This window comes from Gracilinanus agilis, chromosome 6, assembly GCF_016433145.1.
Source record: "Gracilinanus agilis isolate LMUSP501 chromosome 6, AgileGrace, whole genome shotgun sequence".
Classification (NCBI taxonomy): domain Eukaryota; kingdom Metazoa; phylum Chordata; class Mammalia; order Didelphimorphia; family Didelphidae; genus Gracilinanus; species Gracilinanus agilis.
The window spans coordinates 167613027-167637945 of NC_058135.1; the positions used below are offsets into that span (position 1 = coordinate 167613027).

General features: G+C 36.7%; 1 protein-coding gene across 1 annotated transcript in view; it reads left to right on the forward strand.

Annotated features, from left to right (window-relative positions):
- CORIN (corin, serine peptidase) overlaps positions 1-24919 on the forward strand; it is a 228382-nt gene that overhangs the window by 202121 nt on the left and 1342 nt on the right. The window contains exons 12-20 of the mRNA XM_044681736.1: positions 2374-2481; positions 4918-5031; positions 6397-6507; positions 6854-6983; positions 18433-18549; positions 21081-21130; positions 21296-21470; positions 22393-22664; positions 24519-24652. Coding sequence (XP_044537671.1) covers positions 2374-2481; positions 4918-5031; positions 6397-6507; positions 6854-6983; positions 18433-18549; positions 21081-21130; positions 21296-21470; positions 22393-22664; positions 24519-24652 — 1211 coding nt within the window. The remainder of the gene's footprint in view (positions 1-2373; positions 2482-4917; positions 5032-6396; positions 6508-6853; positions 6984-18432; positions 18550-21080; positions 21131-21295; positions 21471-22392; positions 22665-24518; positions 24653-24919) is intronic.

Consider the following 24919-nt stretch of genomic DNA (forward strand, 5'->3'; position numbering starts at 1 on the left):
GGATATAAATTTCCCCCTGAGTACTGCCTTGGCCGCATCCCACAGATTTTGGTAGGATGTCTCATCATTGTCATTTTCTTCAATGAAATTGTTGATTGTTTCTATGATTCCTTCTTTGACAAATTGGTTTTGAAGAATCATATTATTTAATTTCCAATTAGTTTTTGATGTTCCTGTCCAAGTGCCCTCACTAATTATTATTTTTATTGCATTATGATCTGAGGCCACTATTGTTTTAAAAGATCATATTATATGAAAATATGTCAATACATTGTTTCAATTATCCTATTTATATACCCAGTCCCTGGTTCTTATGTGCTTGCTGATTAAGTGGATAGTGGACCACACATTTGATCAATTATTCATTGATAATTCAAAGTATTTTTTCCAAGTATTATATTATGTTGTAATACAGGATACTGTCAGCCTACTGAGGTATGTAAGTAGATTCTGTGTCCTCCTTTGTAATCACTTGTCTTTTATGACAACATCTGTAACCAACTTTCTATTTGCATGAGGCAGTCAGATAACCAAACTAGTTAGGACTGAGTTAAAAATAATAAAAGTCAGTGGGCTCTGAGTGGGGAATCTGTAAGGCTATTCTCTGGGTAAAAATATTGAATATTAATGTATAGAAATTATGATTTCTATTTTAATGCTTTTGCTAGTTCTCTTGGTGTCTCAGATAAATCCTCATGGCCTTTTGTTTATCTCATATTCATATATTGCTGAGAGGTTTTTGAAACACTTTTCTAATCATAGCCCTATAGATTAAGTAAGAAAAAATGATTATCTCCAGTTTTCAGAGGACAAAGCCAAAGCCAGAGAGATTAAATGGCTTTCCTTGTGTCACAGAGCTAGGAAATATCAACGCAGGATTCAAACCTAGTCCTCTGAATTCTGATTGCAGTATTCTTTCCACCATGCCATATTGCCCATTTTATATCTGTATAAGTACAAAGGAGAATTAGCCCAGGGGAGTGGATAGAGAGCAAGTTTTGGAAGCAGGAAGACTTGGTTATATGTTCTGACATAGGCATTCATTGGCTGTGTGGTCATAGATAAAATAGGTCATAGGCAAAATCCCTGTACTTCTTGGTGCTCCAGGAAGCTGACCGTAAATGATAGATGAGTTGTCAGTTTGCATATACACTGATATAGATCTAATTATCCCCCCCCGACCCCAGTATATTAAATGGATTTACATATTTTCAGAGCACTTTTAATTATATATTACTCAATTTAATCCTCATAACATACTAAGTTATGAACAGGTATTTACAAATGAGGAAAATAAGTCTCAAAAGTTATTGTGACTTTACCAAGGAAATGAACAAGTAAAGTGTCAAATGAGTTTTGAGGCCATTTACAAATAATTTAATGCTTTTATTTTCATAATTATTTATAAAAAAACAATTTTAACATTAAAACATTTTTTGAACTCCAAATTCTCTTCCTTTTTCTTCTTTTCCTCCCCCCTCACTGAGAAGGCAAGCAATTTGACATATGTTGTGCTGTGCAAAATACATCTCCATATAAGGCATATTGTAAAAAAAAGACCAAAACAAGAAAAATAAAGTAGAAGAAGTATGCTTTGTTCTGCATTTAGAACACTGGTTCTTTCTCTGAAGATGATTAGTATTTTTCATTATGAGTCCTTCAGGAATATCTTAGATCATTATAGCTGAGAATAACTAAGCCATTCAGTTGATGATTGTACAGTATTGGCAGTTGCTGTTTACAATGTTATTCTGGTTCTGCTCATTTCACTTTGAATCAGTTCATATAAGTTTGAGGCCATTTTGAGCTAATTCCCCACAATTCTCCAATAAACACATTCTTTCTGTTAAGAATGGAGAATGATGGGTATGCTTGGGACAGAGCAGTCCATCTAATCCATCATGTCCAGGAGGCTCTATTGCCATTGCCTTCCTGAGTTTGAAAAAGGAGAAGAGAACACAGCAGGGCTAGAAAACTTGTATTTCATATCATTCACATCCCTTCCTCTGTTATAAAGTATTCAAAGTATTTTCCATTATGCAATCTATAGTGTCATTTCATTCATTTTCCTCCTTTAAGAAAATAGACAATTAGTGGAAAAAGCCAGAATTTGGATCCATGTTCTCTGAGTCTAAGTGGCACTCCTTCAGCCATGCAGTTTTGACTTTTAATAAATATTTCATTTAAGTGTGCCCCAAAAGTATAGCGATTCCCCAAATAAAGCTAGCCTACCTGATTTTTATGTAGAACCAGTCCTATCTATTAATAACATTGTTATTAAACACTTCTCTCACCCTATCTCTCATATAAACATATGACCTTGTTTCCTTGATTTCAAAATTAAATGACACTGGCATTGTTTATTATCAATAGAGTGTTCCCCCAGTCATTTCAAGTGTCGCTCAGGAAGGTGCATTTTGGCATCTAGAAGGTGTGATGGGCAGGCTGACTGTGAAGATGACAGTGATGAAGAGCACTGTGGTATGTAACTGAACTGGCCCTTTTTGAGATTTGAAAATCAAGGGTTGTACAGAGGATACTGGGAAAATTCTGATTCTTTCATTGTAGATAATTCAGGGAAAAGGTTGGAAGAAATTAGTATTTTTAAAGATATTTTTTATGCTGCCTAGGAATCTGAACATCTGAGAGCAAATGTGAAACAATATACTTGTGAATTTATCATTTTTGAACTTGATGTTTTTAATGGTGATTGTTCCTGGAAAAAAATGGCTTCATTTGGGTCTCAGATGTAGCTAGAGGCAGGAGTTCAGGAATCCTAATCAGTTGTTGTTTGGTGATCAGAGTGGGGTCATCTAACCTTGCAATTTCACTGGTATAGGGAGTTCTTGTTGAGGAAGCTCATTCTACCACCCCGGTTTGGTACCTATTCTAAAATTTATATTCTGAGAGAGGTATCTAGAGCTCTGGAAAGTTAAATAATTTGCCCAGGGTCACATAAACATTGTCGTTCAGTCGTGGCTGATTCCTCATGATCCCATGTATCATAGCATACCAGGTCCTTCTATCCTATTCTCAACCATCTGTCAAAGTCTGTCCAAGTTCACATTTGTTGTTTCCATGACACTATCTATATATCTTATCTTCTGCCTTTTTCCTCTCCATTTGCCTTCAGTCTTTCCCAACATCAGGATCACATGGTCAGTTTGTGTCAAAGATGGGACTTGAATTCTGGTCATCCTGACTTTGAGGGAAGTCCTCTAAATTACTATATCCTACTGCCTATCTGCCAGTCTTTGTTCTCTTTTAAAGACAGAAGAACCTTAATATATTTTAGACCATGTTATTTATGCATTTAGCATTAAATTTCATAATTTTAAAATATAACAAATACCTGTGTATCAATTGGAACTTGCTGAGGTTTAAATACATTTTAGTCCTGAAAGTCTGATTTTAATTAAAATTTAGTATCTCTGTCAGCAAAAGATGAAAACTCTTTCTAGCCTTTCTACTATTGACCTTCAAAATCACTAGCATTTTAGCCAGAAATGTCAATGATAATTTCAAGAGGGTACCTCAAGCCTGTTTCTATTTCTGACTGCTAACTTCTGACCTTATGTACTCTTAGATTGTAGAAGGGCAGAAATCAGAGCACAAAAGTTTAAAAAACCATATACACAGTGAGTAGCCATTTAAAATTGACTTTAGTTTGGATTGTTTTGCTTCTTCTACTTTCAGAGTTTTTATTGACTCTTTTTACTATTGAGAAGCAATCCATCTTTTAGAAAAATCATTTTTATTCTTCTGACCTTTAAGGTATTGAAAATATTGTCTTGTTACCTAAAATGTATTTCTATGGAAGATCTTGCCCTTCTTGGGGCTAGACAAAATGTCATGAGCAATCAACAGAATTCTTATCTGCTGCTATAAATATGAAAGGCTGCATCTGCTGGAAAATTACAGCTGTCAGGATGACCTGACATTGACCATGGAAAATGTTGTTCTTGGAGGGGGGGACATCTAGTGCTTTCAAATTCTCAGAAGTTAGTTTTCTTATTTGTCTTCTTCATGGAAAAGAAGAAATCGAGTCATTGAACTTTTCTTCTAGAAATTGCTTTTTTTTGGTGACGTGCTGGATTTGTTCACACAAATAAAATCTTAAATGATTACAATATACTGGAACTTATCCTATGGATAGAATTATATCTTAGGTTGCCTAAGGAAGTTCTGAAATAATAGAGTTTCCAATATTGAGAAAATGCCAAAGGTGAGGAAGGTGGCAGAGGATGGGAGGAAAAAACTTACACTAGAATTAGGAGGTCAGGTGGATTTATGAGGAGATGATTGTTGAGAAAATGAGATTCTACTCTGAAAGGAAATTGAAGCTTGATGGCACTTAAGTAACTTAAAAATTCATTTTCTGTTTTTAAGGATTAAAATATCTCCATCACCATTTGTAAATTAGGTTCAACTCAGTATGTTGAAAGTTGATGGCTTAATATTTATTGAACCTAGGGAGGGCTAATGAGAATTTTAAAATCAGGTAAAACAAACTTGCTTGATTAAAAATCACAATCATGGTATTTATAGGAAAAGTATGCAGCTACTTCCTTAAAATTAGTTTTTGTGGATCTGTTTGAATATGGACATGTCTTGTGTTCATTATGTGCTAGTGGCTAGGTTAATGCATTTTGCCATTTTCTGATCGCATTATGAATATTCAACCTTGTTCAAAGTTGTCTTAACATTGAACAGCCCTAGAGTTAAAACATGGTTTTATTAAAACACTTCTGAATGATATTTAATGTTCCCAGTGAGCTTTGAAAACACAAACAAAAAGCTCTAGTATCAATTTTGTACAGTTTCTCCATATTATGGTATGAAAAAGAAGAGGCTTTATATTTCCATTTCAGGTTTTCCCATGTGGCTCTTGTAATGAATGTGATTTTCTATTTTTAGGTTGTAAAGAGAGGGGTCTTTGGGAATGTCCTGTCAGCAAATTATGTATCAAACATGAAGTGATTTGTGATGGGTTTCCAGACTGTCCTGATAACATGGATGAAAAGAACTGTTGTAAGTACATACATGAGTGTGTCTGAATTGCCTTTTTTATCTTAAATACTTTACTTCTCAGCTCAGATATATCTTAGCCTAGAGGACCTCTTCACAGTCGCTGGGATGATTGTCCAGATGGCCATATGGACTTTGCTTTCTCATCTCTGATGAGGCTCAACAAAGGATAGTCAAGTCTCTTTCCTGCTGGTCCTTGTCCCAAACCGTTTCATTGCTCATGTCTGCTACCCATGGAGTACTCCTTTGTTTCAGATTGATGGAGCCAATTCTTCAGGACACCTAATCAGATAGAAAGAGTTTTCCAGGTGTAGGCTGTTTTATAAAAATCAAGTCTAAATGATGAGATTTTACCATCTTAATGAGCTCACATTTGCTTCACACCAAGCAGTAGTTTTTTTGCGAAATGTAACAAAACCACTGGATTTCATAATCATAAAATGATCATGGAACCCTTGAAATCAGGGACTATTGTTTTTGCCTTTCTTTATATTCTCCAGCCCTTTTCACGGAGGTTGGCATATAGTGGGCACCTAGTGATAGTTGCCTGAGGGAATGTTAGGCAAGACTTACTCTAGACAAAATGTTGAAATAGTAGGAGTCATATTTATGTTGTGCTGTAGGGCTTACAAAGCACATTCCTCACCACAATTCCACGAGATGGATAGTCTATTGCTATTCCTACTTTGTAGATGAAGGAATTGAGGCACAGATGAGTGAACTTGTTGAGGGTCACATAGCTAGTGAGTCAGGAGAGAAATTTGATTCCATGTCCCCTGATTACAAATCTCTTTCACTACAAAATGCGATTTCTCTTCGTAGCTTTTGTCTCTTCTGAAATCTTCATCTTTTTCTCTCCCAGGAACTGAGTGCTTTCCAATTTTGGGGGCCTCTCTTGAAAGTAAAGAAAGCAAATTCATTTATACTAAAGTGCCCTTGACAATGTATTACTGCTCCCTAGTAGAAGACAAGAGTTGAAACAAAGGAATTAATAACTAATGGTAGATTTTCAGGTTTTTCTATAGTGCCTCGGTAGAGGAAAATATTTTCCAGTGAAGAAGCTTTTTCCATATTTTGCTGTTTAGGTAAAAGACTATTCTGCCTTTGCTTAATACCTATTCAGTATGTACATATAATCTTTCATATTAATGTGATGATTAAAGACAAAACCTTTCTGGCTTTTAGTTTTTACACTGTTCAGAAATAGAATCAGACATAATCTGAGTGTTGAGGATTGACTTATGACCATCTTTTGCTGTCCAAGAGCCTGGTGTCCCAATCACCTTTTCAAAACATAACAGGCACGTTTTAGGAATAATCACACTTATCTATAAAAGGTTTTTTTTTCCCACTTGCTTTCAATGCCAGCCTCTTGCCAAGATGACGAGCTGGAGTGTGCCAACCATGATTGCGTGTCTCGTGATTTGTGGTGTGATGGTGAAGTAGATTGTTCAGACAGCTCTGACGAATGGGACTGTGGTAAGACTGGCCTTTCTGTCCCCCACCAAAAGTGATAATGTCCTTATATTTGTTAAAGCTCAAAGATTACCATGCCCCTTCCCCCCTGATTAAATTAACACATTCTTATTTTTAACATTATGATAAAACTTTTGCAAGAGTGACTTAACTCTCCTGTTTTCCAAGTAGAGGAATTTCCTCCCGTTAATAATCTCTTCATTTAGAGTTTTATTTTTAAAGTAATAAAGAGACTTTAACTTATATGCATGAGGTATTTAAGTTACGAAAATGATAATGACTAAGATTGTAGTTTGGTTGTGGGAGGAGGAATATAATTTTGTCAAAACATTTCTCTTTTTCTTCTCAGTGACGTTATCTAAAGATGTGAATTCCTCTACATTCCTGACTGTTCATCGATCTGCCACTGACTACCAAGTATGTGCCGACAACTGGCAAGAGACATTGAGTCAACTGGCCTGCAAGCAGATGGGTTTAGGGTAAGGTCAGTAGTTTGTAGCACTGTGGAATTTCTCAGAGTGTTTAGTCGAGTGTATTAATGGCACATCTCTCTTATGAACACTTAGCATTTTAGAACACTTACCCAGAAAAGCTTTTCAAAGAAAGAGGGAAATGAGTGTGGTGAGAATAGCTTCTTTAATTACAGACACCTGCTCTAATGAGAGTTGAAACCAGACTTTGATAGAAATTCTAAAAGCAGAAGTAATAATTGAATTTGAAATATTTATGAAACCCAAAGCCTCCCACATTTATAAAGTTGTAGAGACTGTTTTCTCCACTGACCTGGATGGAAAAACTGGTGATTTGTCTATGATGTTGCTAAAATTTTCTTTTCAAACACTTTAAATGACTTAGCTCCTGTATTGAAGTTTTAAGAAGGATAAAGGATTCTGTGTGGTAGAAATGAGGAGGGGAAAACACTCCATATACATGGAAGAGATATAAATGTATCAAGGTTGAAAATGGCGCAAGTCTGGAGAACACCAAGTAGTCAAGCTTGTGAATGGACTCAAATATTAAGTGTGGAAAGTGGGAAGGCTTTAAATGCCAGACCGAAATTTGTAATAGGGAGCTTCAGAAGGCTTCTGAGCAGGGGAGTGTCATGATGAAATTTATGTGAAGATCCATCTTGACAGATATGGCAGAAGGATTGGTGAAAAGGGAAACTAAAAGTTTCTATAATGGTTCAGGTAAGGATGAACGAACTACTATTATAGTTGTAATTAGAGAGAATGGTGAGCTGACAAGATTTGGCAAGCATTTAGCTTGTGGGTGTTTAGGGAGAGAAAAGAATCAAGAGTGACTCTGAATTTATAAATAGGATGATTAGGAGAATGGTGATGCCTTTGATAATGAGGGAAATTTGGGAAAAGGGATAGGTGGGGGGTGGTAGAGATTATAAATTCTATTCTGTTTCAGATATAATGAATTTGAGATGCTGATGAGATGTCCAGGTGAAATTGTCTAGCAGGCAGTGGGCTCTCTGGGACTAGAATTCAGAGTCATTAAGTTATAGATCTAGAGCTAGAGGAGACCCTGGAGAATTTGGTCCAGTCTCCATTTTACAGATGAGATTTTGGGTCTCAGAGTTTAAATAGCTTGCCCAAGGTCACATAGGTAAGTAAGAAGTGAATATATAGATTTGGGACACATCTCTACAGAAATTATGATACATGAAAGATGAAATCATGAATAGATTGTAGAAAGAGATGAGAACCCATAAAGACTCATGTTTCGTGAGCAGGAGATAAATGATAAAACAACAGAGACTAAGAAATTATAAGACATGTAGGGAGAAAACAAAGAGAAAATTTAATAGAAACTAAAGGAAGGTAATCCAAGAGAAACTATGTTTTTTTTTTGACAGCATCAAAAGCAGCAGAGAGGTCAAGTCAGAATTATGGAATGAGGAAAAGCTATCAGATTTAGCACTTAAGAGATCACTGATGACTTGGGAGAGTTATCTTCAGTTGAGTGGAGGAAGAGGAAGCCAGATTCCTTCTCTGCTATTATTCCTTTCTCTGTGTTTTTCCATTTCTTTTTTAGTAGACTTTGGTGAGCTGTGACCAGAAGCATATCACTCTATGACCAGCATGGTGATAACTCTTTCTAAACTTAGATTGGTCTTAAGGCATTGAACATAAAGAGTTTTCATTAAGCCTGTACTTGATTCCCATCCAGCATCAAGTGGTAGGACTTACCAAAACTCATGCTCCAGTAGCATAGCCTTCATGAACCCACTGGGGTCACCTCTGTGCCAAGATGAGGTACCAGAGGGAGACTTTGGTGAAGATCTAAACAATTTTTACCTTTTAATTAAAAAAATCCATTTCAGGCTGTTAGTGTTTGAATTTCCCAAGAAAGGGAGTAATTTTTTTTAACACTGAAAATGCCCACTATTTTTGATTCTTAGTAAATGGTGGAGGCAATGTGGTGTAGAGAAAAGTTAAATAGAAATGGGGGCACATGGTAGGTGCTATATTAATTGTTAACATACATATTTATTTAAAACATTAACATTAAATATTTTACATTCTTAAGAGTCGCTGTGGCTGCAAATTTATTTAGTTTTAGAATATAATGTTATCTATTTTGTTTTTATTTATTTTGTTAAACATTTCTCAATTACATTTTATTCCAGTTTGGTAACATGAAAAGAGTGTTGCCAGTGTTATACCTTGTTTCTCGAGGACCACATGTTTAGCACCTCTGGAATGGAGGATAGAGAGTTATTCTCAGTACATGAAGAACAAGTTGTACTTCCTGATTTAAAACATATTGGCTCAGTAATGCTGGTCAACTCCCTTAATCTCTAGGTATATCAGGCAACTCTCTGAGACTATCAGTTTCAGAGCATGTACTGATTTGCCTTGATAAGAGTTTTCTCACAAGGAGTTCCCTCTATCAATGAAATCATAGATCGAGTCCAAAACACGCCCAAGACAAAGCAGTTAAGGATTTAAATGAAAAGGCATGTGGTTCATGAGTCACAACATCCACAGTTATCAGAACTTGGCATCCTGAACTTTGAATATTGACTGTTTTTTCTGTGTGCTCATATGCCTTTTCATCTATAGCAGATATTTGAAAGAAATCGTTTTCTTTTCAGGGGAAGATTCATATTTCTAAATTTTGTTACTTCCAAATATCATTGAGAATAAGATTAAATATAATAATGAGGGAGAATAAAGGAAAGATGTCATAAAATTCCCTAAGTTTTACAAAGGAAAACCATTTCCTGCTATTATGTGGTATTTTGGTACAAATAAAACTTACATAAAAGCATAAAGAAAGTGGATTTTGGAGTGGGCTCAGGATTAACCTCTACTGCCTTGCTACCTTACTGTTTTTGTTCAGTCATTTCAGTCATGTCCACCTCTTAGTGACCCCACTTGGGTATTTCTTGGCAAAGACACTGGCATAGTTTGCCATTTTTTTTCCCTCTAGCTCATTTTACAGATGAGGAACTGCAGCAAACAGCGTTAAGTGACTTGCCCAGAGTCACATAGCTAGTAAATATCTGAAGCCAGATTTGAATTCAAAAAGCCCTACATTGGAATACATACAGAAACTTTCTGATTATCTTTTTGAAATAGTATTTATGCTTAGTTTCAAACATCTTAGCATTATATTGTTCAATTCTATTGAGGAAAGAATACCGTCTGGTTTTAGGGAATTGGAGATTATTGACTAATGGAATTGACCCAAGGTCAAGGACCACATTAGAATACAGAAACTTCCTCATTATTTTATGAAATTCTTTTTATGCTTAGTTCCAGCTGTATTATAAGATAGATTTGTAACTGTCACTATTAACACCCATAATGAAATATTGTTTTGTTAAGCCCTTCTGCCATGTGCATTGCCCTAGGATTAAATACACTTGATTCAGTTTTAAAATGCTTTGTTTTGTTATTGACTAGCAAGACTCTTTGCCTGCAGCAAAGTTTTGTTGTCACTTTTGGAGAATTATGAAATATCTCGACATTATCCTTCTTATCCCATTTCTCTTCTTTGCTAAAAAGTTCATATCTTTCAGAGAATGAATACTAATATGAATCTAAAGTAGAGCACTTTGTTAGAACCAGAGCCATTTCCTTATCTGTTGAGAACCATCAAATAATCCTTTTAAATAAGATTTCATTACTAAATACAATTAGATAAAATAAAAAAGATAAAATAAAAAAATTAGATAAAAATTAGATAAAATAAAAATAAAATTAGATAAAATAAAATGATCAGGGATACTGGAGATGTTCATGCTTTCTCTTTCTCATTCCCTTGCTTTAGAACTGAGACTATTTTGTAATGTGAAAGGAAACTTCATTATGGCATGAAGTATGGCTTCACTGAGAACTCTTAGGCAAAGTTTGAACTTCATTGTATTCCCACAATTCTTGTGACACAGTATTGAATGCATATTTTCTATTTCAAAAGGGCTAATAGATCTTCAGCTGAAAGGGAACTTGACTTCATTTTACTCCTCAATTCACATATCCAATTCTTTGCCAAATCTTCTCATTCTTATTTTCCTAGCACCTCTCATACATATTTCCTTCTCTCCACTCAGTCACTGCCCTTAGGCAATGCTTATCACCCTCACCAGAACTACAGCACCCTGTGACTCCCTCAAGTTCCTTCCCATTCCCATACATCTTCAAACCAGTGATTTTTAAAAATCTAGGCCTTATTATATTACCACACTACTCAATAAACTTTGGTGACTACCTATTTCTTACCTCTAGGATAAAATATAAAATTCTTTGGCACTTAAACCTCTTACATCCTGGCCCCTTCCTACTTTTCAGACGTTCTTGAACAATCTTTCCCTTCCTCCAGTGGTGCTTCTATACTGGCCTCCATGTTGTTTCTTGCATATGCCACTGCATCTTCTCCATGCCTTTGCTGCTTCGTCATGCCTGGAATGTTCACTCTCCTTGCCTCTACCTTTTATAATATAATCCTGGGCTTTCTTCAGGACTTAGCTCAAATTCCACCTTTTGTGAGACATTTCCCCATTCCTTCCCTACCATTGGGGTAAGAGATATGGAAGAATTCAGAAGGTTTACCTCTAATGTCTACTACCTGTCTCACTTTGTGCAAGTCACTCCGCTCCCCAGGTCTCATTTTTCTTTTTTGTGAAATGAGGGTTGTTGGTCTAGCTGACCTCTGAGGTCCCTTTCAGTAATGATCATAAGTAAAATTTTGAATAATAGAAGTTCAACAAAGTGGGATTCTCATTTAGCTTGATTTGCCATTCTCCTTCCACCCTCCATGGCATTCCACTCATAGGGGAAAAGAAATGCATTATAAAACAAAACAAAACAAAACAAAACAAAAATGAAGGACTTTTATCAAAACAAAAAACAGCTCTTCTGTATTTTTTTGACCCTACTCATAGAACTTTACATTGATCTCTATTAAATTTCATCTTATATTCAACCCACTCTTCCAAGTGAGATCTTTTTGCATGTGAATTCTGTAAACAACACCTAAAATTTCTTTGGCATTTTAGATTTGTAAAGCGCTTTGTGATTTGCCCAAGATCATACAGACAGTGGTGGGTAGTTGTGGAGATTCAAATTCAGGTCTTCTTGACTTCAACAAGAGCATTGTATCTATCACAACACCTTGTTGTCAACTAAGTATCCCAAATGACAGGGTAGTTTATGTTTGAATATCTTAAAATTTCACTAAGATTTTGTGACACATTATATTACTGTTGCCTTCTATCTTTGTCTTACCGGTGGATTTGGTAAACTTGTTTTCGATGCTTTTATACATATTATTAGTAAAAATATTGACCAGACCACAGAGGCTTGTGGCACCATCCCCCGATATGATCCATTTAGTATGACATGGACCCATTAATCATTAACTCTTTGGTCACTGGATCTCTGAAAACCAGACTTTGTAATCATAAAGGGAATTGAGTTTAATTTAACCCAAACGACATTTAGTAGATTCCTACCACTTATAAGGAACTATATTGGTCACTGGGGGTGATTTTAAAAATGAAGACAACATACAATCCTTGTCCTGAAGCTAACTCATTCAGCTGAGAGGATGGGACAGACACACAAATAACTAGAATATAAAGATGAGGGAAGGCTGAATTCAACATCTCATTCAATATTTACAAGTACCATGTAAGGAAGGCAAAGCAACTGGGGGGTTCAAAGATGTTAAATGACTTGTACAAAGACACAAAACTAGCCAATGGCAGCTCTTGGACTAGGGTTCTAGGTCCTTAGCTCTTTTCCATATCTTGTGCTGCCTCAATTCTCAGAATCAATTATGTTCTGCAATATACACTGTAAACTAGTATATTAAAAATTCAACAAGGGTTCAAACAATATTTTTCTGGTTAATGTTCAGTTAACTAGAAAATTCAATTAGCACCTTATTCCCAAAGTATTTTCGTTGCTTTAGGTTATTTTGTTTAAGACACTAGCTGAGATTCTTCCTCAGCCTTGTCTCCTATTTTTGCTTTGTTTTCCTTTCTATCCCATAGATTGCAATTCTAAGTTAACCACTTTCAAAAAATTTCATTTAAGTAGCAAACACAGGAAACCATGGGTATACTAAGAGAATCATGTTACCTACTGTTATTTTGTTTCTCAAAACTTCCCTAATGATTTTATGTGAAAATTTCCAAGCAACTCCTTTTTTTCAACATGCATGCATATAATCAGGGTGTCCCTAAAGTCTTTGTGCAGCTTTAAGTTTCAATAACAAGACATTGGAGACATCCTTTTTTTTTGGTGGATGTTTCCATGAGCATGTGTGGGTGCATGCTGACATGTCTACTTTAAAAAAATTAATTAGTTTGTTACATTAAAGTACCCAGGTAACCCTCTCCCTTTCTTCCCACCTTCCATTAGAGAAGAAATCATTTGACTATATATATATACTTATTTCTGTTTATCTGTTGTTTCTGTGGGCCTGGACATAGACCATTCTTCAAACAATATTTCTGTTGCTGTATATAATGTTCTCTTGTTTCTGCTTGTTTCACTCTTTATAATTTTATCTAGATGTTTTGATGTTTTCTCAAAATTAACCTGTTCATCATTTCTTATGGTGGAGTAGTATTCTATCACAATTATATGTCAAAATTTGTTTTATTTGTTCCCCAATTGATGGGCATCCCTTCAATTTCCAGTTCTTTGCCTCTTAAAGAGAGCTGCTATGAATGATATTTTAAGATATTTTAAAAAAGGTATTTTAAGATTCTTTTCTTTTTTTCCATGATCACCTTCAGAAATAATAGTGGTAGTGCTATATCAAAAGATATATACAGGGGGCAGCTGGGTACCTCAGTGGATTGAGAGTCAGGCCTAGAGACGGGAGGTCCTAGGTTCAAATCTGGCCTCAGACACTTCCCAGCTGTGTGACCCTGGGCAAGTCACTTGACCCCCATTGCCCACCCTTACCACTTTTCCACCAAGGAGCCAATACACAGAAATTAAGGGTTAAAAAAAAAGAGATATATGCAGTTTTATAACTCTTTGAGCATAACTCCATATTGCTCTCCAAAAATGGTTGGACTTTCCTTCTAATCTTGGCTATGTTAGCTTTATTTGTACAAAAACTTTTCAATTTTGTGCATTCAAAATGACTCATTTTACAATTCACAATTCTTACTATCTCTTGTTTATTCCTAAATGCCACTCCTATACATAATTCTCATGGGTAGTATGTTCCCTATTCTAATTTGCTTGTGATATCTCTATGCCTACATCATGCAGGTATTTTGATCTTGTCTTAGCAAATGCTGTAAGATATCGGTCTATATCTAGTTTCTGCCAGACTATTTTCTAGTTTTCCCCCAAATTTTTGCCATATAGTGTATTCTTATTCTGAAACTCAGAGCTTTACTTTGTCCAACCACTGTTTGCTGCATGTCTGTTCTGTTCCATTGATCTACTCTTCTATTTCTTATCCGGTAAGTACTACATATCAGATAATTTTGATCATTATTGCCTTGTACTATATAGTTCAAAGTCTGGTACTGCTAATCCATCTTCCTTTACATTAAAAAATTCCTTTGTTATTCTTGATCTTTTGTTTTTCCAAATGAATTTTATGATTTTTTTCTAATTCAATAAAATAATATCTTGGTAATTTAATTGGGATGACTTTAAATAAATAGATTATTTTAGGTAGATTGTTGTTTTAATTATATTGACTCTGCCCACCCATGAACATTTAATATTTCTTCACTTATTTAAATCTGACTTTATTTGCATAAAATGTGTTTTATAATTATGTTCATATAGTTTCTGGGTTTGTTTCAGCAGATGTACTCCTAGGTAGCATATGTCTACTTTGGGAGAAGCATGTGACTTAGTTAGCCAAGAAAATACGGGTCTAAGGCTACCTCTGATACATGTAGGTTGTGTGACTCTTGGCCATTCACTTAACTTCTCAGTACTCTAGACAATTCTCTGACCCTAAGTTGAAGAGAAGGTGCTGGATCAAGTTGGTGGATGGGGTTACCTCATCTGGGAATTCGTGATACAATGAAATCACAGGTCCATTCCATATTCCTCCATATTCCAGTTAATGTACATCCAAACAATGTTAATAGTTTGACAGTACTAGACATACTAACCACTTAATGGAAAAGTTTCAAGCTGTGATATAAAAATGTGGGCTGCCAAGATTCATATAATTTCAAGTGATTTGTTTTATTCACCAGACAAGATAGTAGTTAGGATTTCTTATTTTACTGTAAGGATGCAGATTGAATTCTCAGGCTTATTTTGTCATGATGTTACAATGTTAACAAAGTCTTCCTCCCTAAAATAAAACTAGCATATTTGTTGTGTAACTACATCCATTTCCTCTAATATAATTGTTTTCCACTGGCAGGATTTGAAGAAGTCTTTGACTCTGTAGCATGTTAGCTAACATCCACTCCTTTGGTGGGCAGTGCTACATGATAAATTAATCACAGCCATGGACCTTAATTATGAGATGACATGAGCTGAAATGAGGCTAGTTCCTTAAATGTTTTCACAAGGCAGGTGATCATTGTGCTTGTTCTTTTCATTCATATGTTTTACCACCATTCTGCTTTTGCCAATGGAAGCCAGAATATGTGACAAAGACTGTGGAAAAATCCATAGTCTCTGACTCAGTTTCTTCATCTGTAAAATGAGGGCATCAGAGTGCATTATTTTTTTTTATTTCAAACCCTTAACTTCTGTGCACTGACCTATAGGTGGAAGAGTGGCAAGGGTAGGCAATGGGGGTCAAGTGACTTGCCCAGGGTCACACAGCTGGGAAGTGTCTGAGGCTGGATTTGAACCCAGGACCTCCCGTCTCCAGGCCTGGCTCTCAATCCACTGAGCTACCCAGCTGCCCCCAGAGTGCACTATTTTTTAAGTTTTCTTTTCAGCTTTAACATCCTGGTTCTAGAAATTGTGGTCTCTGTAAATATGTGCAACTGGCTTCCCTGAACAGACTATCAATTAGCTATCACCAAATACAACAGATAGTAAAGGGCAGATAACACCTGGGTTCTAATCCTAGAACTGCAATATTACTCAGAATGTTGTGTGGCATTGGGTAGGTCATTTGCCCTTTTTGAGCTTCAACTTAACCTGCTCTGTGAAATGGGGGATTTGGACTATATAATTTGATTTTACAAGCTCTGATTACATTTTGACTGTCACTGCTTTCCCCCTCTTCTCACCCCATGGGGATGAAAAAAAAAAAGAAAAAAACTCTCTTTCCCCAAGAAGCTTATATTCCAGTTAGGTTTTTTCCAAGATAATCCATCTCTAATTCTTTATAACTCCAACAGTTTATGAACCTGATCTTGAGAATGGTTTCCACATTTTCCAAAATACATTAATTAATGAGCAAAGGTAAACAAAAGTTAAATTATTTCATCATAGTGTAGGGATTTTTTTTTCTAGAGTTCTCTTTCTTCCCCTCCTCCCAAGATGTCTTAAATTATGCCAATTGAAGTATACTGCCAAGAGATTATTTTAAGGTCAGAAACTTGTAAACTTGGACCTTTCCTCCCCTTTTAAAATAGAAAAATCCTCATCTATGACTTTCTGGTTGATGTAAGGGGGAGAACAGTATTGCAAGGAAGGTTAAAGTCATACAGTACTCAGATGTCATATGATGGAAGGCGCCTCATCAAAGTGTGATTTTTAAAAATGGACCACAATATGCTATTTCAAACACTGAAAGATTTATTTTTATGCTGAAGTAACTTGTTAGTTTTTCTCTTCCATGGAAAACTGTTCTCTCTAATGAGATTTTCCCTGGACGATGTCTTTTGCAGATTCTGCTTGATGGGTTACAGAAATCCAGGCCTCATTGCCACCGAGGTTGTAAGCTAATGAGGAAACTTAGAGGCAGTCCTCCTCTCATGCTTGTGCTTTTTAGGACCTATAAATAGGACAGCTGAATGGTCTGGGAGCATAGAAGGTCTATATAACATCAAGGAATCATTTGTTTAAAATGATTCCCTGATCAAACATCAATAGTAACTCATATATGGAAATAAAGATTCTTGGTCTAAGATTCTTGCAATCACTTGCAAATGATGAGCTGGAATAGACACCACTCAAACACTTTCTTAGAGGACTGTTTGACTAAAGAAAGGTTCTCGTGTTACTTTGATTCTTGCACCTACATCCTGCGATTTCAGATTTATGAGATGTGTGGGGATGGGATTTTAAAAAGTAGAATGAGAAGCAAAAGTAAATCCATGTGTTTTAAGTTTCTTGTGCCATTTGATTACTTCCCTGTCACTGTTCTTGCAAGGTGACAGATGAGCAGTTGTATTCATCCCTTCACTGGGAAAAATGTCTGTATTTTGCAGCAGGAAATCTGTGAACATTTTACTGGATAACACTTTGATAAACATATTTCAGCTCCTGAGCATTTCTTCCAGCAGGGAAACTGTGCTCTTTGGATACTCATGACGGAAGAGCAGTACATGTCTGCTGGGCAGGCTCCTTTCATCTGCTGAACCTGCAGCTTCAGGAGGGATGTCCATGTAACGGGGAAACCCTTAGATAGCCAGACCAGGTGAATCAATCCTGGTAATCAGTGGGTGACAGACCTCACAGCCACATCTCCCTTCTACAACTCTTGATGCAATATGTGATCATGGATAGATAGAGTGGCTAAAATTTGGGGGTCAAGAAGACCTACTTCTAAGTACTAAGATCATGGGCAAGTCATCTAACCTGAACCTCAAACAACTGTCTAAAACTTGTCTGCTCGATTGTAGGAAGATTGCAATCAGTGACCTCTGGGTCTATTTACAAATAAGAAATGTAAGATGCCATGATGCCTTTCGATACTACTTCTCCTCTTGAAACTATCTGAGATAAAGGCAACCCTTGATAGACACTGCTTATAATTTATATTACTTTTACGATGTCATTACCATAACGGGGAAGAAAGTATAGGTGTATAAAACCCAAGGTATGTAAAAAAGTGACCACAGGTAATTTGGTACTTGTTCCTCAAGCTAAATTGATCTGTTCCTCAGATGCCAAAACTTTTAATTTAAAAACTTCACAAAAAGCTAAAAGAGGGCAAACTCTGGTCAGAGTGGGGAATGTAGAAAACAGCTGTGAAAATCTCAATCTTTTAAGCCTCCAGAGTACTTTGGAAATTCCCCTTCCTCACTATTCTCCCATAATCTTTCCTGGTAAGAATGATAAAATGCTAACAATTCCTGAGCTGATGCCAAAAAAAAAATTAAAAACCCAACTAAATTTCCCTGGAGTATTGATTCGTTATTTAGTGGTCTTTTTTTTTTTGGGGGGGGGAGAAATAGAGTGAGTATTAAGTAGTGTCTTAAAATCTATCCTTTTATTAATAACGGATGTTTGCTTGGAAAAAATTAATTGTGCCTTGAACATTTATACAGTATTTTTCCTTCCTTAGAGAGCTATCAGTTACAGAAATGATACAAGCACAGAGGCATCCTTGGAAGTGGCTGATTCTGCGCTCGGACTGGCAGCACATAAATACAAGCACGCTCCCTAAACTGCTAGTGAAAGGGTAAGGGATGTGAAAAGCACATACCTAATTAAGGAGGCAGTTTGCAAATGCACAGGTCCGCCTTGTGACCTTGGATGATACCAAACCAGCCTCTTAATCCAGAACTTTCCTAACATGCCAAATGATTCTTAAATTTCAACATCATTCTGTTTTTATTTTCCAGACCCAGAGATAGGATTTTATTTCCTTTGTTTATTACTTTCAAGACTTCTGTGATAACCAGGAAGGGGCTTGGTCTTTGATCTAAGAGCAAATCTTCAAGTTAGTCATCAGACGTTTATTAAGTGCCTTCTATGTTCCAGATACTGTGTTAATTGCTGGTGATACAAAGAAAGGCAAAGGATAGTCCATACCCTAAAGAAGCTCATAATCTAAAAGGGGAGAAAATAGTGTGCAAAAAAAAGCTGAAAAGGAGAGAGGAGAGAGAAGCAAATATTAAGGAATGGGGGAATGCACCAGGCATAGTGTATGATGGAAGTCCTGAGAAGTACATCTGGGTGGAAATGATGAGATGATTGTTTTGAAAGCTCTCTGGAGGATGAGAGAGAGAGAGAGAGAGAGAGAGAGAGAGAGAGAGAGAGAGACAGAGACAGAGACAGAGACAGAGACAGAGACACAGAGACAGAGACACAGAGAGAGACAGAGACAGAGACACAGAGAGAGACAGAGAGCGAGACAGAGACAGAGAGAGACACACAGAGAGAGGCAGAGAGAGAGAGACATAGAGAGAGACATAGAGAGAGAGAGAGACAGAGACAGAGAGACACAGAGTCAGAGAGAGACAGACACACACAGACACACAGAGAGAGAAACAGAAACAGAGACACATACAGACACACAAAGAGACAGAGAGACAGACAGAGAGAAACAGAAACAGAGATAGACAGAGACAGAGGAGACAGAGACAGACAGAGATGGAGAGACAGACACTGAGTCACTGAGAGAGACAGAGACAGAGACAGAGAGACAGAGAGAGACTGAGAGACCCTAGGGTTAAAGGGTTCTGAAGATGTATGAGTTTCAGGGCTGATATGATCTTACAGGATGATGAGATGTCTACATTTCCTGTATTTATAAAAGTGAAAACAGCTTGTGAAAAAACTTTGAGTCAGAATGAATTTTCTTTCCATCTCTCTCTTTCTCTCTCTTTCTTTTTTCCCTTCCTTCCTCCCTTCCTTCCTCCCTCTCTCCCTCCCTTTCTTCCCTATCTCCGTTCCTTCCCTTCCTTCCTTCCCTCCCTTCCTTCCTTCCCTCCCTCCCTCCCTCCTTCCCTCCCTTTTGTCTTTTTTTAAAATATAAATAAGGTCCCTTTACTAATAATAATAGCATACAATGCAGGACTCCTTGCTTCTTTCTATTGTAAGAGTGCTTTGGGGCAAGGACTGTGAATGGAGTGTGAAGTTTGCAGTATAGGTTTCTGGGTTCCACAATGCTCAAGTATGATCTCGCCTACAGCTGTAGAAGCACCAACAGAACCAGGGATGCTGTTTTGGGTGGTACCACATCTATCAAACCACAGCTTGCCAGAAGGGCTAACCACCATCTTCTGGAAGCAGTAATGGCAAAGACTGTGATTATCAGTCCTTTCACAGTGCCAGAGTTGTCATGAATGACCTTGACTGGGGTGGGGAGGCAAGTATTTGGTAGTGCAAGAGGCGTTATTGGCAACTGAAGGGAATTATTGTATTTCTTATGACTTACTTCCCTCACAAATATAGAGGCCTCAGCAGAAGGGCCAGAGATAATGACATACTTCCCTGCACTCTTCAAGTGAGCCCTGACCTTTTCTTTTTTTTTAACCCTTTCCTTCCATCTTAGAATCAGTCCTGGGTACTGAGTGGTAAGGGCTAGACAATGGGGGTTAAGTGACTTGCCCAGGGTCACACAGCTAGGAAGTGTCTGAGGCCAGTTGTGAACCCAGGACATCCCGTCTCTGGACCTGACTCTCAATCCACTGAGCCACCCAGCTGCCCCCAATCCTGGCCTTTTCAACAATAGTAAAGATGCCAGTGGACTTTACTACATATTTGACCCCAAATCTCCCCATTTAATGTTGGAGAGATCACAGTCCTAGAAGACAGTAATGACTTTTCCATTGATCACTAGCTTTCCATTATCAGCCTTGCCAATACCAGAATCATATTGAAACACATAAACCATGCAATTGAATCGAAGGGGTCATTGGTGCATCTACTCTAGCTAAAACATCCCCTTCAAAAATGACGGGAGATCAACAACTCAATAGAACCTGCTGAGGAGTAGCTAACTTTCAGGGGAAGCAAGCTTTTATAGAAACAGACAGCACTAATATGTGGACTCATTTCCCTGGGAATATAGACTTGGAGAATGGCATTATGAATTTATTTTGGCCATAGCAATTAAGTTTTTGAGGGATTTCAGTCTGCCAAGATAATTGATGTTGACAAGGTCAGAAATCCTTGAATCCTTTTACTCATTCATCAGTGAAGTCTTTGTGGGAATTAGCAGAGATGTGAGTTAATATGTATACTGCTTTATTTCTCTAAAAACAGGCACCCTTGTCAAAGCAGCAGTCGGATTTCTCTCTTGTGTTCTGAACAAGGTGAGAGAAGTAGTGATGTAGTCATATAGCATGAATTTAATTTTATTGACTTGCTCTGGACGAAAATGAAAAATATCTCAACTGAGGGTGCTTCTACATGATAGCCCAGCATCTGTCTGTTTGTCAATGAATAGATAACCTTCTATGGCCTATGTTCTTTGGCAGACTGTGGCCGTCGCCCTGCAGCTCGTATGTATAAGAGGATTTTGGGTGGCAGAACAAGTCGACCTGGGAGGTGGCCGTGGCAATGCTCCTTGCAGAGTGAACCAAGTGGGCACATTTGTGGTTGTGTTCTGATTGCTAAAAAGTGGGTTCTGACTGTTGCTCACTGCTTCGAGGGGTGAGTTGTACATAATTTGTTTAGTTATATATAAGACTGTTTTGTCCAATACACATTTGCAATGAGTCTGTTTTTTGTGTTTTTTTTCAAACCGTGCTTTTACATGTGATGCATGTTATCAATCTGTGGAAACAGAAAAGGTATGGTCGGTATCAGTTAATGATCTATAAATCAAAAATCTCATGTACTATTATTAATGGCATATTAGCTTTAAGGCTAATGTCTTCAGAATAAAAGAGGATGATATTTTCTCTTCTGCTGATGAGTATTTAAAAAACCCAAATCGGGAATTAAAAAAGGAAGAAAAAGCATACAATTGCCTTATTGTAACAAGCCCAGTATATAATTTAAATCTATGGTTTGAAAGGAGACATAGGAGGAATACTTGTCAAATTTTCAGATAAGAGAAATTATGTTCCATGACCAATTCAATATTCCAAAGGATCTTGATAGATTGCATCATATAAATGAGACTGAGAAGACAAAATTTAACAACTTTAAATTTAACTTGAAAAAAATTAAATGCATAAGCATGTCTTTAAATTTAACTGGAAAAATAAACACATAAGTATAAACTGTTTATCTTTAAATTTAACTGGAAAAAAATTAAATGCATACGTATAAAATTAGTAAATGCAGGCTTACCTCCAAAACATACAAAATATGTAACTATGAATGAATTATTTAACCTTCCCAAACTTCAGTTTCTTGCTGTGTAAATGGTCCTAAGAATTCCTATAGAACCTACCATATGAACATCTTATAAACATCAAAGAAATAATATTTGTAAAATGTTTTATAAATCTCAAAACACTTAAATACAAGTACTTTATGGTGAAGCCAACAAACTCTATTCAAATTTACAGTATGAAAATTTTCAGTCTAAGTTCAAATGTTGAATCCTCTTACTATGCTATTTAAGGAGAGAAAACGCTGCTGTGTGGAAAGTGGTGCTTGGCATAAACAATCTGGATCACCCATCGATCTTTATGCAGACTCGTTTAGTGAAGACGATCATCTTACATCCTCGATACAACAGAGCAGTGGTTGACTATGACATCAGCATCGTGGAGCTGAATGAAGATATCAGTGAGACCAGTTATGTCCGGCCAGTCTGCTTGCCCAGCTCAGAACAGGTGGTAGAGCCCGATACTTACTGCTACATCACTGGCTGGGGACACATGGGCAACAAAAGTAAGTCAGAATCTTAGAGGAATCCAGTGAAGGTGTGGAAAAGTGGTAGTTAGCCATGATGTCCATTTGCTTGTTTTTGTTTTGTTTTTTTAAGGAAAAGGATGCATTTTGATGTAAAAAGTTTGTGAAACTCTAGGCTATCCTGGTTTTTCAAGTTAACTATATTTAAAACCTCCACAAATATGTGTCTAGGTTCATTGTGTAGTGTAGAGAATTACAGCTGATTACATTTTCTGTGCCATGAAATATTCTTAGTCTGTATTTAAGAGTCTCAAATACTTTTTGACTCTAACCCCTCACATGACTACTGGAGATCCACCAAGATGTGTTCATACGTTGGACATATCCTGCATACCAAGTGCGTATAGGACATGTCTGAGGTGAAGGTAGTCAATTGGCAAAAAGTGGAGACTCAGTAAGCCTGAGACAGTTACAAAAAGACCAGGCAATGCAGAATGAGGTCAATAGTGAAGTCTCAGAACTAGCAGATTTCTGGCCAATATTCAATTGTGGTTCTATCCACATTTCATTAGAACAGTGTATTTAAATCATAATAAAAACTTGAGGTACTTGGAACCCTTGAAACAATCATAACTCTACTGAGGACAAAATAATAAAAAAAAGAATGGTTTGCTCTCTTATTTTATTAGAAGGGTTTGAACCGCAGGATAGTACAAATGTTTATGTAATAATAAATTACTTTTACCTCTCCCCTCTAAGTGGTTTTAATTCTGCCTTATTTTGTTTGGTCTATGTGAAAGGTTAAAATAAAACAATAGCTGCAAAAATGTGCTATGATAATGAGATCAGAGGATTCTCCTCTCACCTTGAATGTTATTCCACCTAAAATTTCCACATCAAACAAGGGACAACATTGAACATACCATTCCTTTTATAACCTATAAAGCATTTTACAATCTTTTTTCTGCCCCTAACTAAGCCTAATAAGGATTCTTGGCAACTTTGATTTATTAGCAGTCTCTGAAAAGGAAATCTTGAAAGAAACTTTATGGAATTGTTCACACAATGAGATGCACACCCTCTGCCTTCAAGTAATCCATAATTGTTTCAAGAAAACTTTCATGTGCTCAACACAGTGGTGTTACTGTTCCCAAGAGATGACTTTGGAGTCCCCACTACCTCCTCTGTCTTGTTTTACTGGACAAAAAGTACTATACACTCTTAACGAGTTTTAGAGAGCCCCTTAATGTAAGAGCATCATTTCCAATATACCAGGAGACACAATTTCCAACCTAGATGGGTCTTGCCTGACTCTTGTTTTTCTAGATATATAGATAACAGTACCCTGGAAAAGTAAGACTAACCTACTAATGATCAACTGTGGGAATGTGATTGAATAAGTTAGCTATCTTTTGACCTTTATTTTCTCATCTGTATATTGATGCCATTAGATTAGATGGTCTTAAACGGTCCCTTCAAGCTTCCAAAGCGATGATTTCACTGGCACCTCCAAAGCCTAGATTAATGTCCAAGGTGCGGCTACCATAAAGCAAGGAAAGCAGTATGCTATAATAGGAAGAACCTTAGACTAGGCAGTGAAAGGGCTTATTTAGCACCATCTTTGCCACCTTGGGCAAATGTCTCTGAGTCTGTTAAATCATCTGCATAATAAAGAAAATGGATTATCAATTAACTAACATAAAAAAGAAGATGATTTCTAAATTCTCAGCTTCAAAATTTCTTTAATTCTAGGAAATAGAGGTAAATGTAATTGAAATATTTTAGTAAGGGCTAATAAATTTTTCCTATTTTGAAAAAAAGTCCTTTTCCAATTTTGAATTCTTCAGACCTTTATTTAATGTGTAATTTTTACCATCTTTAAAATTTTTTTAGTGCCTTTTAAACTTCAAGAGGGGGAAGTCCGTATTATTTCCCTGGAACAGTGCCAATCTTACTTTGATATGAAAACTATTACTACCAGAATGATATGTGCAGGTTACGAGTCTGGCACTGTGGACTCTTGTATGGTGAGTAGTTATTTAAGTTGGCAAACATTAATTTAGGAAAAAATGGTAATGCTTATTCATTATATTACTTTATACTAATGTTTTTAAAGCTACTTGGCTACAGAAATTGTAATTTTATCTTTCCTCCCACGCAGATCAATAACGTACTTGTCCCATGATTTGGGGGGAAATTATTTAGCCTGTCTTGGCTTCCTTCCTTCCTTCCTTCCTTCCTTCCTTCCTTCCTTCCTTCCTTCCTTCCTTCCTTCCTTCCTTCCTTCCTTCCTT